General features: G+C 32.7%; 1 protein-coding gene across 15 annotated transcripts in view; it reads right to left on the bottom strand.

Annotated features, from left to right (window-relative positions):
- Positions 1 to 19452, bottom strand: part of Dync1i2 (dynein cytoplasmic 1 intermediate chain 2) — a 66110-nt gene that overhangs the window by 33006 nt on the left and 13652 nt on the right. For 5 of the 15 annotated variants that reach the window (XM_074071090.1, XM_074071089.1, XM_074071087.1 and 2 more), the window contains 3 exons: positions 8531 to 8675; positions 4239 to 4298; positions 2277 to 2392 (listed from right to left, as the gene is read on the bottom strand). In XM_074071090.1, the coding sequence (XP_073927191.1) occupies positions 2277 to 2392; positions 4239 to 4298; positions 8531 to 8675 (321 nt within the window). Of the gene's footprint in view, positions 1 to 2276; positions 2393 to 4238; positions 4299 to 8530; positions 8676 to 9260; positions 9279 to 19452 lie in introns of all 15 variants that reach the window. The other 10 variants (XM_074071094.1, XM_074071093.1, XM_074071100.1 and 7 more) reach the window with 5 other exon arrangements.

Genomic DNA, 19452 nt, shown 5'->3' with positions numbered 1-19452 from the left:
TCTAAGTTAACATAACTAATAACATAGCTCCAAAAAGATAGACATAATACTCTAATTCACTATTAAAAATATTTTCTGAAATTATAGAATCCTGCCAATTTAGTATTTTCCACACTAATAATTCAACCCTTTATCTTACTTTTTTTCTTTCTTTGTGTCTTTCTCTTTTTTTTTTTTTTTTTGGTGGGACTGGGTTTTGAACTCAGGGCTTCACTCTTGCAAAACAGACCTTCACAAAGTAGGTTCTCTACTGCTTGAATGGCACCTCCTGCCTGTTTTGGTCAGGTTATTTTGAAGATGAGGGGTTTCATAAACCATATGCCTAGACTGGCCTCAAACCAAGATCCTTCCAATCTCAGCCTCCCAAGTAGCAAGGATTACAGGGGTGAGCCATGAGTGCCTGGCTTTGTTTATTTCTTCTTCTTCTTTTTTTTTTAATGTTGCTTATATCTCAAATAAATTTACCATCAGTGTTTTTTTTTTTTTTTTCAGTTAGGATAAAGATTCTGCACTTACAAAAGCTATCTGACCAACCAGTGGTGAAGTAGGAATGAAAAAAATGTTTCCATAGAAATGAACATTTACAAAGTCAAATAAAAAAAATACTCAAATAAAAAGGTTAGCTTGATTTCCTCAAAATTTTCTAAGCATTGCACGTCTGGTGATGTCAACTCCTTTTGGAAGCAAGTAAAAAGAAATGTTTATGATATTTATTTCATTTCCATTCTGTGAGGGCAGAAAAGAAAGAGTTGTTAAAAGTATACTGATAAAAGTAGAAGGGAACTATTTGGGAAGAGAATGGGGGAGGAAGAGAGAATGGATATGATCAAAGTACACTACATTCACGTATGAAAATGTCACAATGAGGTCCATTTATACAATTAATATACGCTAAAAAAGTATATGTGATAATCAACTGGTAAGTCAGATGACTGTAAATATCTAGAACTCCAATTTTCTTTTGAGGTTACAAACATGAAAATTTGAACATTTTCTTTGGGAATAGTTAATGATTTTAAGAACCGCCCCCCACTCTTGCTTACCTTTATTTTCTTGGCTTTTTGCAACAAATATTACTTTTGTTTCTCCCTAGTGGAGAAACATCATACTTTAATTGAAAATTTAATGATAATTTAAAAACTTTTGATATAGTTTCTGTACTTGATTTTCTATAATTAAGTTGGAACAAATTTTCCTGGACACATAGAAAAAAATGTTCCTTTTGGACAGACTATTAAAAACAGTAATTTACTATGGGCTCATAATACCTAATCCAAAATTCCAAAATTATCAACAGCTCTAAAATCCATAACTCTTTGGTGGTAAATCCTGACATGATCAGAGGCAAAGCTATTCGTAGTCATTATTTTATCACATTTAGTATGTTCTGATATTTTACTGCCAAAATATTAATGTCCAAGATGTTGCTATATATACCTTATCACTTTTATAAAATCTGAAAATTTTTGAATATGAATACATAATATGGCCCCAAAGGTTTCAAATAATTGTTTGTGGACCTGAATTAGGAATCTCATGTAAACTTCTTTTATGTATAACATAAATCTGTTAGTCTCACTGGCAAAAAAAAGAAAAAAAGAAAACCAACAATAAAAACCCTATCATATTACTTTACCATTGAATTATTAGCTATTTATGATATTTAACAATTAATTTTTAACTTACAAGTGGTAATACTTTCTGGTTTAAGAACCAAAGTACTCCATATACAAATGTCTGCATACTTCCTCAAATTACACACAGATTAAAGGCTACTAACTAATCAACATTGTAGAGTCCTTAAATCATAAAAGAGGAAGTTTAAGAATTAGGTCTGCATTTGTTCGTTAGTTTGAATAATAATGACAGCATATCAGGATACACTATGCTCTACAGAAAATAATTTACATGACTTCCTTTACTGTGGCACACAATCTCTTTGGGGGAATAATCATGCTCAAAGACAGAAATAGAATATTGAGCTTTTCTGCTTCTAAAACAAGTACATATTAATGATAAAATAAACACTGAAAGAACTTGAATTTATGTCACAAAAAACCCCATACATACAGCTTTTACTGTTAACTTGTAAAAGTTTACAAACCCTAAAAACCAAAAATATGTAAACAGAAACTATGAGGCATTGTTAGTTTTATAGCGTTTCCCTAAGAAAACATCAAAAATAAGACAAAAGAGAATGAAAGAAAAACAAGACAAAGAAGCCACTTACTCAACACAAGGTCTTAATGATAATCACATTAAGGACAGATATTCACCTTCTTTGGGTTGAGCCATAACTGGAGTCTGAGTTTCCTTTGTATATGTGACAATTTCTCGAGGAGGAAAGTCAACTTGCGTAATTTTGGCCATTCCAAGTTTAATAGGTCCTCGTCTAAATTAAGTGAATACAAATGCTTTAAACACAATAAATGATATTCTTCGAATATATCAAACCATGCTGTTTTCAAAAAGTAAGAATTAAACATTCACGTGCATCCAACATTGAAATCTGAAACCCTGTTTTATTTGATAAATTTTAGCAAAAGAATTAGAAGGTAGCAAAGAAAGCTATTTCTGACTCCTTCAGAGTGTTTACTTTTTACTTCGACAGGCAAATAATTTCATTTCTTAGAGCAAATAAGTGGGTAATAGTAGAATTTTACAATGGATTGCTGAATTGGGTTAGTTGTAGGAACTATCAGGAATATGATTCCGGCCTTTTTTAGAGTCAAATACATGAATCTCACTCAGACCATGTTTAATTCCATTCACCATTAGGAGATTTCGACTTTAAGATTGAAAAATAGGTTTCTGTTGAAAGCCTTTTACTACTTCTTACATTTGGCAGAAAATGAAATTCACACTGTCAATTTGGATTTTAAGATGAAGTATTTAAAACTTTTCAATCTCTAACCTCTACATGGACAATATTGTCCTTGATTCTTAATAGACAAACTAAGGTCAGTGTTTTAGTTAAATGGAGGAAACATATTATTTTTTGACAAATGTAATGAAAAGTTGCAGCTGAAGAAAATGAACCAAAAGAAAAACATATTTTATTAGCTATCTAGGGTTATTATCTTGGATGTTTAAATTATAAATTAAAGTAAAATATATGTCACTGGTAAAATATATTAGCATTAAAAAAGAATCATCAAATAATTAAATGGGAAAATTTTAGTACATTTGAAGTAATCTGGAGTAATCTAAAAATAAAATCTTAAATAACTTCATATTCTGATTTTTCAGATGCAAACCATATAAAAAGTAAATCACTCATACATCTGGAAAAAAAATGGTCAAGCCAATAGTATTTGGAGAAAGTTACTAACTTGAATGCATATAGAACCAATAATTAAAACCCACAAGATTTAAATGAACAAAATATTCCAAGATTTTGCAGGAAGAGAAAGGTAAGACGGTAATACCTCACTTATCCAAAACCCACTTTTACTGAGAACAAAGAAGCAATGGGAAGGCAGAGGGAGAAGCCTCAGGGCAGCCAATAGAGAGGTCTTCTGGTTAATGTACAAGAAGCTCACATATTTTTCTTTTTCTTTTTTTTAATTTAAGGCTTATTTACTCTTACTTTAAATACATTTCTCAAATATATGGTCACATGTTTTTGAAGCTATAAATTATCAAGGGAAAAGAGCAGAGCAGAATCAGGCACAATGGCAGCAGCAAACATTTATCATTTGCATTAGAGCCTATAAAAATAAATGAGGGAGGGAAGGAAGGAAGGAAAGAAGGAAAGAAGGAAAGATGGAAGAAGGAAGGAAGGAAGGAAGGAGTAAATAAGTATACTCCCTCTGGGGCCACAGTATAGAGATAAACATTTGTTCCTCTCAAAACTTTAGACTAATCAGTGAATTTTAATAGAGGGAAGTTAATTAATACTCATCAAGTAATCCAGAAAAGGTTCAATTACATGTAGACTATATACCAGAAAAAGTTGGGGGTATTTTTAGTACATTTTAGAAAAATTTACATAAAAATATAGAAGTAATAAAGAGTTTGGATATTTAAATGGGTAGGCTTATGGTATCTAGAAAAAAATATACATAGAATATTTCTTTTACTAATAGTATAGGATAAATGAGGTGTTACAGTAAAATATAACTCTCAACCTAACTGAATACTATAATATTAGAAACTTAAACAAAATGAAATTAGGACAGTTTCACAAAGAATCAAATTAATTATGAAAAAGGGAAGGTAATAAATCTATTCAATACCCCAAATCGGAATCTGAGTGAAGCTGAAGAACTGATGGATCTGTATCCCAATGCAGCGTCCTAAATGGTTGTAGGACAACCATGAAGCATTAGTAAAAAAGGCCATAAGTTAGTTAAGCAAATACATTCTATGAATAGCTAAAGCTAAAGTACTGTTGACAATTTAAAAACACATGTTCAGGTTAGTTTAAGAAAAAAAAAGACAAAACAAAACCTGAAAACCCCACATGCTAGGTATCACTCAATGCTCTAGTGCATGAAATAAACATAATGTGATTACAGATGATGGTATATAACCCAAAGTAGTTAATGATATTTTCACATTATGGAAAACTAATATTGTATAATATTAAACAAAAACCATTAAAGTAGACAACAACCCAAATAATACATCATTCATGGATGATAACAAGCCAGACTATAAAGTTAAGATTCCTAATTTAAAAAATACTAAAACAGCTTAGTTAACATATTCTAATCTTGCCCAAAGCATTAAATATGTGCAGGAAATTGTCATATTGGTAAAGGAAATGAGTCAACACATAAGCTTTTCGGTAAGAAAACCAAAGACTATCCCACTGGGATACAAAGTAGCTAGAGTTTCCAAAAATGTGACCTTGCTGTAATTTATGGGTTAAGCACTGCCTTGGGCTTACATATCTTCTGCTTTAGAAAACAACTAAAGATTCCTGTCTCTAGGAAAAATAAATTTTTCCTCTGGAGAAATACTTCACATTCAGGAATTTATCTAACTTTTAGAGAACATCAATTCCAAACAAATATTCAGTGATGTTTTAGCACTGTCTAAAAGGTAAACATTGTTCATGGAATCTTTTCTACTTAAGCTAAATCTAGTCATTACTAGATATTGGCATTTCTGTAGGTTAGAAATACTGTATAATGCTCATAGCTCCTATTTAAAAAATTAAGTACAATACTCTAATTCTACCATTTTTATCAAATATATTTGTTTCTCATTTATATAAGTTATAATGTGCAATTAGTTTTAGTTGCTATTATATTTTAATACAACAAATAATTTCTCTATCTGGGTGTACAAATTATCAATAAAATAATTAGATGAAATGAAATAGAGAACTCCTTCATTTAAAAAATATAAGGAAAAATCTTGGAATTTAAACAAGGCTGTGGGGGAAAAAACAGGCCACAGTGAAGACCTACTTTGTACTAAGCAATGAACAGCAACAAATTTAGGCTGTGTTAAACCAAAAGCAGTTTTATGAGATGGTCTACAAGGCATGTTCTATCAACAGTCTTTACATTCTACAAGAACTCTAATTGTTATCAATAACATAAAGCTCCTTGTTTAGGATGTCATTTTAGTCTAAAATCAAGTAAAACTTTACCTCAGAACACAGTCAATACTAAAAATGCTTTGCACAGCATACATGATTATACATAGTAAAGGCATCATCAGACATATACCATACAATTCCAATATAATCCAAAAGCCATATAAATAAACCTACCAAAAATGGAAAAATGGTACATTACCCAATGGAATAACTGCCATCTAAATTTTAGAGCTAACAGAAGGAACTCAAAAAGTGAACTAGAAGTTTAATGAAATACAACTTCCTAATCTATAAAGTTAGAGAAGTAGCTCTTCTCATAGCCTCTGATATTTATTCATAAGTAACCTCCAGTCCCAATAGAGTGATTCAGAGAGTTAAAAAGTCATATGTTGTAATGTTGAATCTATCTTTTCCTACTCTTTAGAATGTACTAATCTTAAACCATCTTGGCCAACAAATGGAGCTGAGGGCACAGGTGCATACATCTCTACATCTGCATGCATTTTTCTGTGATATTCCTTTTTATTGTCTTTATTCTTTCATCATTTTCCTGCTCAATCTGAGTTCATTCTGTTTAGTTCTCAGATATGAGTATTCTTTTTAAATGCTATGTATTTAAAAATGCATTATTCCACTACCAAAGTCACCATCTACAATATTAATTCCCACTCCATTATGGAATCTGGAGATGATTCAGTAGAATTCAGTCTTCTATTATTTTGTGTGTCCATAAAGCAAATATACCTAGCTCTCTTAAAAATTAATATTTCAAAGTGAGTTAGTTATGACAAAGGAGACAAAGTATCTATTAAGATTTATAAGATATTTAAAAGCAAATAAAAAGATTATTTGCTTTCCTGTTACATTTAGATCAAACTAATCTTATAATCTTTCTCTAATAAAATAAATATCTATAGGAAGGGGTGAATTCAAGTGTGATATATTTGATATAAGAATATCAAATTTTGTAAATGCCACAATGTATCCCCAGCACAATAAATATTTTTTTAAAATAATAAAATAAATACCTCTAAAAATATTAAACTATGGGTTTTCTTGTTTTACAATCTATCATAAAATATCTAAACTTTACATTAAAAATGTTAGCATAATGTCCTTAAAGCTTTACAATAAAGTGAACAGTATCTTTAAATTAGTCATACAATCAGTAGAATGTACATTCTATGAAAGCAGAGTCATGAACATTTTATTTTCTATGGTAACCAATAGTAATTAACACAAAGTAGGAAATTTGATGAATATTTGTTCTAACACAAATCCTTTTCTTACCAGTGTTTACTCCCTGTGCCAATTTACAATATTCTAGAAGATCTCTAATTGTCTCTAGGCTGTTCACGAAACTCAGGAGGACGCATTGGAATTCATGTTAATTTTAAAAGCCAAGTAGATTATAGTACTTTTGAAAGCAAACTTGCAGACAATGCATTAAATCTCTACTCAAAATCAGGAATGAGGAGTTTACAATGTACATACAATATCTACAGAAAGATGATATATAATATCAAATAAAGAAATTTAATAAATACATTGTTTTTAATCTTGAGAAATAACTATGATAATTTTTGGGGGATAAGAAACAAGAATACCTTCACTTGAAAATGTCATCTGCTTATTAGATATTTAAGGGAATACTGACATATTTGTATAAAAAAACACAGAAATATGAAATAAATTTTGTCCTAAAAATGAATTTAGACTAAAGAAATTGTCATCATATAATGTTTTATAAGGTAGTAACATTATTTCTAACAAGAAAGTTTTAATTTTCCTTAAATGAAAGAAAAGGTTATTTATCCCCCAAAACAGTATTGCTAGATTTGCCATTTTTGGAAAGCACTTCTCAAATTCAAATTGGGAAGCTTCATGTGTCTTATCATTGTTAGTGATAACATGATTGTTGACTTTATAAATCATCCACCCACCTTGCATTTTTTTCTTGCCCTCTCTTATAGATATTCATTACTTATCTACATATTTAGAGGGGCCCAGGCACCAAAAAAGATAAAACTCTATTACAATTATTTTTTTTACTTAAAAATGTGTGTTAAGGGTTGATGGAGTGGCTCAAATAGTAGAGTGCCTATCTACCAAGTGTGAAGCCCTGAGTTCAAGTACTGCCCCCCCATCCAAAAAAAAAGATGTGTTAAGAGATTTTTCCTGGGGAGGATATTTAAGCTCCTAGCCCAAAATAAGGATTTTCAATTAGCTGTGGATTTTCACTAGCTGGGTTCACTCTCATTTTAGCTGTCTTAAGAAGTCAAAAAGTATGATGCTGTTAAAGACTGTCAATGTGTATGTGTGTGTGTAATAAGAGAATGGTATTAATACTTTTCCCTATATCTTTGAAAGAAATGTGAACTCTTACTGAACATTTGAAAAGCCAAGTCCTAACATTTATAAGATCCTAAAACAAACATCAAACATGAACTATAGTTTCACAAGGAAGAGGCAAGTTCAGCAAAACTTGAAAGTAAAGCACTTTCAATATTTCCTTGGCAGTTACTCCTGAATTTTGATATTTTATACACTCTTATTTTCTATCTTACTTAGCAGAATTAGTTACTTAATAGAACATAACAGGGCTGCTTAACTGAATTGTTTGGATTTTCAATTACTCAATGGGGAATTAAACACAACAAAATGTTTTCTACTATTTATAATCAAAACATTTACATAATAACCAATATAATATTTGCTTAAACAAAAAATGCAAATGCATTAATACCTTTATTTTTACTATAAAATTATCATAAAATTAGTAAGCTATTTACTACTACATGTGACAGCTAAAATAGTGTTAAAAATTTCACCTTCCAATTTACAACAGAGAACTTCTATGCCATTTAGATTGTAAAACATGAGTTAACACAGTTGTTTACAATCCCTCTGAAGCACTGGGAGTATTTGGGCACTGAGTGCATTCTATCAGTAAAATATTAGAAGCAAATACTTTACCTAGATCCCACGGCACCATCTCCAGAGTCTTGGCTTCCAGCTTCACTTGGTGTGCTCACCGATTTGGAGGACGGAGACATAGGAGGAGGGACTAAATAGTGAAATAGACAGGTATCCGCTGTTACTACACGGAGAGGTTGCTCAGCTTATGACGTTTCAAAAATAATTTAACATGAAGTAATTAACAAAAAAGGAAAAAATAATGACAAACCAAAAAACAAAAATACATGAATGAAAATGAATAGCAGAAAGAAAGGGGAAAAAACAAAGTTAACAATACATGCTGAAGAGTCATGCAATTTCTCTGCAAAATGCATTTGGGCTTTATATTTTAAAAAAGGCAAATTATGGAAGGTGCATCTTCATGTCATCCATCACCAAACGTGGCCACTCATTTTCAAAGGAAAGCATTCCTTTCCCTAAGACAACCAACCCCGAAACCTTCAGACATCTATGGTCTTCCAATAGCTATTTAAAAATGTTAATTTTTGTCCAGTAATTTTTAAAAGAATATTTAAAATGATTTCATTCCCTATCCCACCGAAAAAAGGGCAATTTAGAGAATGACTGCAGCTAAAGGAATGGCTCCTTTAAAATGTCCATTAGTTTCCAGCAATTTGAGTGAAAAAATGCAAACAGGCCATAAAACAGCATGCCTTCTAGACATGATGCATAACATAAAGTGATACATGCAAATTAAACAAAGCAAGACTTATGGTAACTTCCTTACCCCAGTATTCAGAAAAAACTGAAGTGTACAGACAAAGATACAGACACCCAAAATATTCTTAATCCCCTCTTATAGAAAAATACTCATTTTTCATAGTATATAAAACAATAGCAAATGTTTTCCCCTAAATTGTCAACTTTTAACATTATATAACAGCAGTTGAACATGCACATTTCATGCTATGACAATTGGAAAACTTTCATTACCGTTACAGGAAGTATAGAAGGATCATCACTGCCATCTTCTGGTTAAATTTTACCATAAATGTCCCCAATCCCAAGTATCTTTTTAAAATAATTTTTCAACCTACAATATTAAGTGACTAATACATTTTATGTTGAGCTGAATGCTTTTTTGTCCACTGAAGAAAAGGTAAGTTCCTATTTACACAGGAACTAAAGAATTATATATGTAACTAAAAGTCTGTGTTTTCGAAATAGTCAAATTTATACATGTGGCAGTAAAAACAATGAGTTTGGCTATCTAACAAAATGTACAGGCATAGTATGATGAATTGCATCTTAAACAGATACAAAATGAACCCTTAATTTTCTCAACAGCATATTCTATTGGTAACCAATAAGATTAGAAGAAAAAAGTCATAGCTAGAATGTTTATTTCCAGAGATACAAGGGTAAATTTTGCCTAAAATTCAAAGAACAATTAAAACACAACCACTGCTTCTGATGTTACATTTAAACCAATCAGAAACTATAATGCCAACCACAGAAAGCTTCTTACACTTCCCATGTGGTTGGCACTGTGCTAGGTGCTGTTATGTGTAATTCAAAGTAGCTAAAAATTACTTGAATGTGAAGAATATTGTTAATGTCCCCTAAATTCTCTTAGATTACATTTCCTCATATTTTTGTCTATTCTACAGTCCCAACCAATATAGGATAAAGAGTAGTATCTAACAGTTGCTTGCCTTCTGTGCTATAAACACAAATAAATACTTCCTCAATTATAGTGAGATACCATAATATTTTCATATTAAAGATTTTCAAAGAAGAAATCCTACATTCTTTAAATTACATACACAAAAAGTTCATACTTGGGGAAATAATTTCTTCATACTTGGGGAAATAATTTCTTCAAGTACACATCCAGAGAGATTAGAGGAAAATACTAAAATCCTATCAACCTACTTACTCGTGAAGATACATAGAATCCTTTTCCAGTTTAAAATGCTTTTTCCTCTTTTTGGTGATTTAAGTATCAGTGATTCCACTCAACAAGTTCAACAGTATCTTACTTGACTAAGACTACATTTAAAAATGTTAACAAAAATTCTTTATAGGAAAAAGCTAAATAGCAATTATATAATTATATATATAAATACATATAATAATCCAACTTTTATATTAATAAAAGTTTCAGAAAAAGAATAAATCAAGAAGGTGATGCTACCAAATTACCAGTGTCTTAGTCAGATGCAAAATAAATTACCATGAGTTTAAATCTGCAATTAGATTAAAAAAACTCCATCCCCAAAATTATGTTTCTTTGTTTTGAAAGATAATTTAAAGCCAGCTGATGGAGAGGACTCAAGCTTTTATTATCTAGCTACCAACGTCATCTTGCAATACTATATACACCACAGAAGGGGCAAATCTAGAAAAAGAAAATTACTATCATTGTAAAAGGAGGACAGATAATAGAAAAAAAAAGGAATGTTAGTATTATTTGGTGACTACCACATTTTTACCCAATAAGTCTAAAAAATCAAATAATACAGTAATTACGCAATAAGGCAATGCCACTATACCCTCAGACTTCAACAAACTCCTAAGAATAAATGAAAGCATTCATTCAAGGAGAGAAAAAAATACCTGCACTCATGGGCTCTCAAACCAAGAGAAGACTCACTTCCGGAATTTTTTTCTTTTTGGCAGTACTGGGGTTTGAATTTGGGCCCTCATGCTTTGAGGCAGGCACTCATATCCCCAGTCCTTTCAGATTTAGTTAGTTTTGGAAGAGTATCCTGTTTTTGCCAGGCCTGGACCACAATCCTTTTATTTAAGCCTCCTGAGTAGCTAGGATGACAAGCAGGTGTGCACCACCACAGCCAGCTTTATTGGTTGAGACGGGGTCTTGCTAACATTTTTCCCAGGCTGACCTCAAATCGTGATCCTCTAGATCTGTACCTCCCAAGTATCTGGGACTAGAGGCATGAGCTACAGCACCTGGCTGCAATTCATTTGTAAGGATGATTTATGAGTTCAATCAGCTTTGAAAATAAGATAAGCCACTAATAGCTTTTGGCAAGTATTTGAAATATGACTGGCTTAGTAAGGACAGTGATTCAACCAGATTATCTTTACTCCACAGTTCTGTGCATAAAATAATCTGAAATAGGCTTTGAATGGTACAAAATAAAGGAATTAACATAAGCATATGTGAGTATATCAGTGAATTTAAGCCTCTTAGAAGTTTAGAGCAAAGACCTATTACCTTCTTTGAGAAGCAAGGGAGAAATATATAAACTGAAAAAAAGCCACACTACAGTCTTCACTAATCATTTATTACTGAAAGATTGTGACTTTTTAATATAGGACAAAAAGCCAATCAAGAAGGCCTTCCCTGTCAGTTAAGTTATATTTTCAAGGATATAAAGTTAACACTATTGCCTTTGGCCTGTGAAGAAACTACTAGAATATTTTTAAACCATAAAGAACTTGAGAATGCATCTGGATTCTGAGTTAATACTCAGAACTATACAGAAGCCTCAAGGATAAAGGATAGAGCTCAGTTCAATTATTTTCAAGTAGAAGAGAGGCTCTAGCAAAAAGGGGCTTTATCAGGAAGGACACAGAAAAGGTAGACAGCCAAGAAAAGTGAATGTAGAGAGTGGGAGCGTTGGTGAAATGGAAGGAACAATGTCCTGGGATAATCCAAAATTGTGAGATCTTTCTTCTAGCTCAATGACACACAGTACTCAAACACAGCCCGCATCACTGTTATGCCCCCTTGTGGCTACATGTCTCCTAGCCTAGAATAGTAACACTGAAATAACTATCTGGTTTTCATACCTTATTTTCATACTTCTGAAAGCTGTTGCTTTAAATACCAACTCTCTGAAATATTAATTTCTCTATTTCCTATGCCACTCCTGATACTGAAGAGTAAATGTTAAAAATTCTTTTCAATGTAATTGAGCATTAATTTTTAAAAATATATTAATAAAAATAATTTTTACAACATCAAATTAGCATAAAGATCAATATTCCTTGCCATGGAACAATCTGTAAAAGTTAAGGTATACTTTATCAATTACCTGGTAATATGGAAAGTATCCTATCTGAAATTTTTATTTAAAATATTAAAAAGTTTCAAGGAGAGGGAGAAAAAAGAAGCAGTACTTATCTTGATTAGCAAACTTATTTTGGTTTTTTTCCTAATAAAAGAAAATTCAGATCATAAACTATTATAGTAATCAATGTATTTTGCCCTATTCATATAGGCTAAGACTACAGAGTAATGAACAATATCTACTTTCATTACTTTCAAGAATGGTTAAAAGACTATATAGGCACACATACACACACAAAGATAAACCATATTTTTAAAATCATCCCTACAAAATAATTCCATATCTCATATAAAATATCTCGAATGCTACACCTAAAATTACCTTATGAATGGCCACTTAAATTTTGTAAAAGCAAAATGTCAAACCATACATTTTAAAAAATAATCATATTTCGATTTCTACTATAGATTTTCCTAGAATTTAAACAATCAGATTTAGTTGTTACTGTCTTAAAGAAGGTTGGCTTTCATTTGACCTTACCAGGTAGAAAGACTTATGATATAATAAAAATTGCACAAACTGTTTAGTCTGTGCTGGGACCATGGATAAAAATAGAGATTCTGCTCTCAAAAATCTCAGTCTAAAAGACAATCAAATGACAAATAAATAAGAATCTAACAGCAAACAGTTGAGCGCTGGTGGCTAACTCCTGTAACCCTGGCTACTCAGGAGGCAGAGATCAGGAGGATCACTGTTAGAAACCAGGTCAGGCAAATAGTTCCATAAGACCCTATCAAAAAAAAAAAAAAAAAAAAGAGCTAGTGGAGTGGCCCTGAGTTCAAATCACAGAACGCAAAAGAAAAAAAAAAAGGAATCTACCAGCAAACAGAAGAAAGGTTTTATTAGTACTTTTTTTCAATAAATTCTTTTTAGTACAATAAAAAAGTCCATATTAGTACAACAATAGATTGATGTCTTTAATATATGCTCTCCAGTATTGTGGCAGTGCTTTTATATTTCCAAAATTTAAGATATTTTACAAATACTTAAGGAGTATTTCTATAGTGAAAAGAAAAACAAGTATCTTGGGTTACAATATAAAATGGACTTTTTTTTTTTTTTTTTTTACTGTGGTTCACTAAAAAAAAAAAAAAAAAAAGCCCTTTGCTTTAGTTTGTTTTTCAGATAGGATCTCTCAGTTTTTGCTCAAGGGATCTCTTGGTTTTTTTCCTGGGGTTGCAGGGGAGGACTCAATCCTCCTACCTCTACTTCTCAAGTGGCTGAGAGTCCAAGCATTTATCACTATGCCCAGCTTCTTTTTTGAGGTAAGCTCTTGCTAACTTTTTGCCCTGGCTGGCCTCAAACCAATATCCTCCTATTTCTACCTCCCCCACCTCCCTCAAATAGCTGGATTACAGGCATGAACTGCCACACCTGAGCCACTTTTAAGTAGTAAAATCTTCATAAGGCCTTTAGCCCTTCATAGGTTCCACTAATGGCAAATCTGCTAAGTAGAGATGGAAAATGGTTTAGCAATAAGAAAGGAAAGGATGTCTAGAGATCTGACTAGGAAATTTAAATGCTAAAATCTTTAACACAGTGTTAACATTATTTAAGAAGGAACAGAGACCTTTTGCACCTATCTGAAGACATCCTTGATTCAATGTTAATCAGTTTATGCTGCTTTGGTAAATATAATCCCACACATGCTTTTATATGATTTAAAATACTTCAGCCATAAAGAACAATGAGGAGCTTCTGCTCCCACCTTTGGTGACAGGGGGTTCTCCTCTTTCCCTTTCTATTTCTCTCTACTTTGTTCTGCTTTGCTAAATAAATCTTTGCTGACAAAATAAATAAATAAATTATGCTGTGTGCAGGAAAAGGGATGGAACTGGAAATCATGTTAGATGAAATAAGCCAAACTGAGAACAAATAGCTCATGTTCTCTCTCATATGTGGAATATAGACCTAAAAAAAACAGTGACATGAGTGTAAAGCCAGGGACAATGCAGAGGTGGCAACCAAAAAGGAGAGGGTGAAAGGACAGAGTAAAAGAGACAGGATATGATCACAGTAGCTCATACATATGTATGAAAATACAATAATAAAATCAATTCAAAGATGTTTAAAAGGGAGCAAGAGAAGGAATAAGAAAAAGTAATCGGCGGATGAATTTGATCAAAGTACATTATATGAATGTATGGAAATATCACAATGAAATCCCTTTGGTGTAATTAATATACACTAATAAAAAAGAGAAAAAAATTCAAATAAATATCATAAGCTAAAATAAGTTAAAACAATGATACCTGACTTATTTTTCAAAACATATTTGCTTACTGCTTTCCTAAATTATTCAATCTTAGCCAGAACTGACTCTCTAGTCTTAGTTATTGACAGCTAAAAAACTCTCAAGCCAATTAGTTTATAATAGATAAGCTGAAATTTAATCAAGAAGATATTATTCCTTCCTCCCTAAAAAAAACCCCTTTGCTGTATTTGTGGTATTATTTAATGCCACACTATGTGTACTGTAAAAATGTTTTTACTAATTATCTATTTTTTAAATAATGAGATAAAATTGTTATTTCCCCCACTCTTCCTTTGGTAATAAATCCAAATGTACAAAAGTTAAAATCTTTAAAATCTTTCAATAACTACTTAAATTCACAAAGACGTTTTTATTTAAAAAATAGCTATTTACTACATTGTCTCTCCATGGTTTAATTTAGCAATAATTCTAAATTATTTGAAGTGTACCAATATTTTTCTTCATTTTCTCTTTTATATCAACACTCAGAGACACCCCCCCCCAAAAAAAACCCAATGGCATAAAGAAATAAACGAAGAGTGGTTCATGCCTATAATCTCATCTTCCTAGGAGGCAGAGATTGGGAGGATTGAAGTTCAAGACCAGCCCAGGCAAAAAGTTAGTGAGATTTCATCTCAACAAATAAGCTGGGGTAGGGGGCTGGTGGAGTGGGTGAAGTGGTAGAGTGCCTGCCTAGCAAGCATGAGGTCCTGAGTTCAAACCCCAGTGCTGCCAAATAAAATATCAAAACTGAATAAGCTGGGTATAGTGGTGAGCACCTATAACTCCAGCAATGTGGGAAGCATGGATAGGAGGATCTCAGTCTATGGCTGGCCTTGGCAAAAAGGTGAGCTCTTATCTGAAAAATAACCTAAATGCAAAAAGGGCTGGATATGTGGTTCAAGTGGCAGAGTTCTTGCTTAACAAGCACAGGGCACTGAGTTCAAACCCTACTTTAAACCAAAAAAAAGAAAGAAAGCAAGGTAACAAGAAAATAATCTCTGTGAAGGTGTGTGTCTTCTCAAGTTTAGTCTAAGCATGCATATGCTACATCAATATAAACATACAATAGCAATATTGCAATATTCACCTCAGTTTTATATTTTCTAGTTCTACTTAAGATAAAATGAGTTTCTTATTGGCTAGAAATGGTTTATTAAGTGATATTTGTATCTTAATCAACTTTCCCTACAATCAACTCTCAAAAGTCAGTATTCTTCATACCTTTTGAGAAAAGATATGAAACTGATACCTGAAGGCTGGATTCAGTTATGATTAAACAAGCCAGTCTTTAATCTCTATAACTGTCTGGTTTAATGACCCATCTAAGACACTCTTCTGCTTGATACTCTCCTATGAAACTCCTTCCATCAGATCTAAGGCCTCTGCCCACGCTGCCTCCCTCCTGCCTATTGTAGTGTGAGCACAGCACTCTAAGCCAGGGCCTACTCAGAACTTTGCACCATTATTCTCTCTAGCTGGAATGGTCCTGCTCTCAACCTTAGCATGGCTGCCTCCTTTTGGTCTTTCTGCTCTGACTTTCTAAGTCTACTCCTCACACATAGCTCTGCCTAAACATCCTGTGTTATGTTACCCTCATAGTCTAATTCTGTCATATCACCACAATAATCTGTCTTCCCTATAAGAACATAAGCTTCAAAAGAACAAGACTTTTTATAGTTCAGAAGTCCATCCCCAAACCTGGTTTATCAAAGGGCTGAATAAACATTTTTTAAGTTGAGGAACAGATAAACCTTTTCATTAAAAGCAGTAAAACATCATTTTGGAAGAGGGGCTGTTGAGGGGAGGGACTACATGGAGGGGGATGGAGGAAGGAGAGAGTAAATGGGATGAATATGATCTAAGTACATTATATATGTGTTTGAAAACAGCACAATGAAATCTACTAAAAACTGTAAAAAAAAATAAAATAAAATGAAGGAGAAGAGATAAGAAAGAGCAACAGGGAGTGAATCTGATCAAAGTTCATTGTATATATGTATGGAAATATCACAATGAAATCCCTTTATACAATTAATATATGCCATGAGAGATCCTGAGCTAGAACCACTCAGCTAAGCCACTACCAAATTCTTGGCTGGCAGGAACCAGGAGAGATAGTTGGTTTAGGTTTTGTTTTGTTTTATTTTGTTTTTGAGGACAGAGGCTGATATAAGAAGAACTAGAAAACCTAAATAAACTATCACGCAAAAAATGAGAAAATAATTCCTGCTTTCTATCCCTTAGAGTAAAGAAAGTCATAATCTAAAGCAGTTTTACAGTTGAATTCTATCAAGTTTTTAAGAACCAGGTAACCACTCTTACCAATCGTTCAAGAAAACACCAAAAGAGAATGCTGCCAATTTGTTTTAAAACATGGCTATCTGTAATGACCAAGGAACATGGACAGTATAAGAAATTTATGGGCAAATTTCATTTATGAGTATATATATATATATATATATATGAAAATCCTAACTAAAATGTTAGCTAATACATTTTTTTAAATACATGCAAAAATTCAACTGTCACCCCTAGAAATGACTATTAGTACTACTTCAATGGAAACAAAATAAGTTTGCTTTTCTAATAGGCAATATTAGTTACAAATAACCAAATAGATATAATTATTGAGGGCAATCTTCCCTTTACAGAAGTACTTCAATAAATGCAGAAGGAATTGCAAAAACTAATTTTGCAGCTCTTAATTAAATAAATGACTTATTTAATAGTATTAGGCAAAAAGGTGATAGAAGGCCAAGCATGGTGTCTCACATCTGTACTCTTAGCTACTTGGGAGACAGACATCAAGAGGATCATGGTTCGAAACTCAAGTCCACAAGACCCCATCTCAAAGCAATGGCTGGGCATGGTGGCACATGCCCTGTCATCCCAGCTAGGTGGAGAAGCACAATTAGGAGGATAGCAGTCCAGGTTGGCCTGGGCACAAAATGAGATCCTATATAAAAAATAACCAACACAAAAATGACTGGTGGAGTGACTTGAGTGGTACAGTGCCTGCCTAGCAAGCATGAGGCTCTGAGTTCAACCCCCTAGTATACAAAAAATAAGAAAGCTGGTACCAAGGTGTCACCCCCAGATATTACTTATTAGTTACAAGGGCTAACTATAATGGAAAGACCTATCACAATCATAATCAAATAATCAATCTTAGCATCACTAATAGCTCAACAGTCAGACAAATGTGGGTAATGCGATATAAACTATACAGCATCACCTATGAGATGTTCTTCCCAAATATGTTCAGTCTGAAGTAAATCAAGACTTTTTCTTTTTTTGGTGGTACTGGGTGTTGAACTAAGGGCTTTGTGCTTGCCACGTAGGTGCAATACCACGTGAGCCATGCCTCCAGTTCTTTTGGCTCTGGTTATTTTTGAGATAGGGTCTCCTGCTTATGCCAGGGGAGGCATGGGCCATGATCCTTCTATTTACACTTCTCAAATGCTAAATGTGAGAAAGCCATCAGACAAACCTAGGAGGTAGGAAATTCTATAGACCAACTGGCCTACTAATCTCTTCAACAAGGATACCTCAGGTGGCAAAAAGTGATATGCATGTAAAGGATGTTTTAGATTTAGAAAAAATCAAAAACATGTAACTAAATGCAAGGTATAGTATAGCAAGATTTTCTGGGAAAACTAACATTTTGAAGGGAAGAAAAATGTGAAGCAAATGCTATTTTGAAAAAGAAGAACCAAGGAAGAAGATGATTCTCTGTATCTTAAGTTAAAATATAAAACCATGTCATTAAAACTGGGTTAATTTGTAGAATCAGACAAATAGATCCAAGTGAAAATGCAACCAAGAAATATCCATGAATAGCCAGGCATAGTGGAGCATGTCTGTGATCCCAGCAATTCAGGAGATGGGGACAGAAGGATTACATACAGTTCAAGGCCAGCCTGGTAAGAGTTAGCAAGACCTTATCTCAAAAACAAGCTGGGCGTGGTGATACACACTTGTAATTCCTGCTTTCAGCAGGCAGAAGTAGGAGGATCACAGTCCAAAGACAACCTAGGCAAAAGCATGAAGCCCTATCTGAAAAATAAACTAAAAAGAAAAAAGATATGGGGCATGGATCAAGTGGTAAAGCAGTTGCCTAGTGAGTGCAAGGCCCTGAGTTCAATCCCCACACAGTACCACCAAAAAAAAAGGAAAGAAAGAAATATCCATGAATACCTGGGAACTTACTGTAAGATAAAGTTGACATCGGGTATCAATGGGGGAAAAGACAGACTATTTAATAAATGGTATTGAGAAAATTAGTTACCTATATGGAGAAAAATTAGGATGAATTCCTACTTCATACTGAAAAATATAACCCAAATATCTAAATGTGAAAAGTGAAACTATACAATAGAAAACAACACAGATTATATACTGCATTATATTTTGCATCAAAAAGATTTCTTTTTAAAAAGATGAAAAAAAAAAAAGCACCAAACAAAAAAGGTTTATAATTGGTAGATCTGACCACACCAAATGAAGGATTCTGTTCAATAAAAGAATCTAAAACTACAGTTAACAGGTAATAGATTTGGAGAAAGCATTTTTTAAAAAAGACTAAGTAGACAAAGGTTCCCTTAAATACACAAGTCAGAAGA

The sequence above is a fragment of the Castor canadensis genome, chromosome 4 (assembly GCF_047511655.1).
Source record: "Castor canadensis chromosome 4, mCasCan1.hap1v2, whole genome shotgun sequence".
Classification (NCBI taxonomy): Eukaryota; Metazoa; Chordata; class Mammalia; order Rodentia; family Castoridae; genus Castor; species Castor canadensis.
The sequence above is the reverse complement of the archived record's forward strand: the minus strand, read 5'-3'. Positions and strand labels throughout refer to the sequence as shown.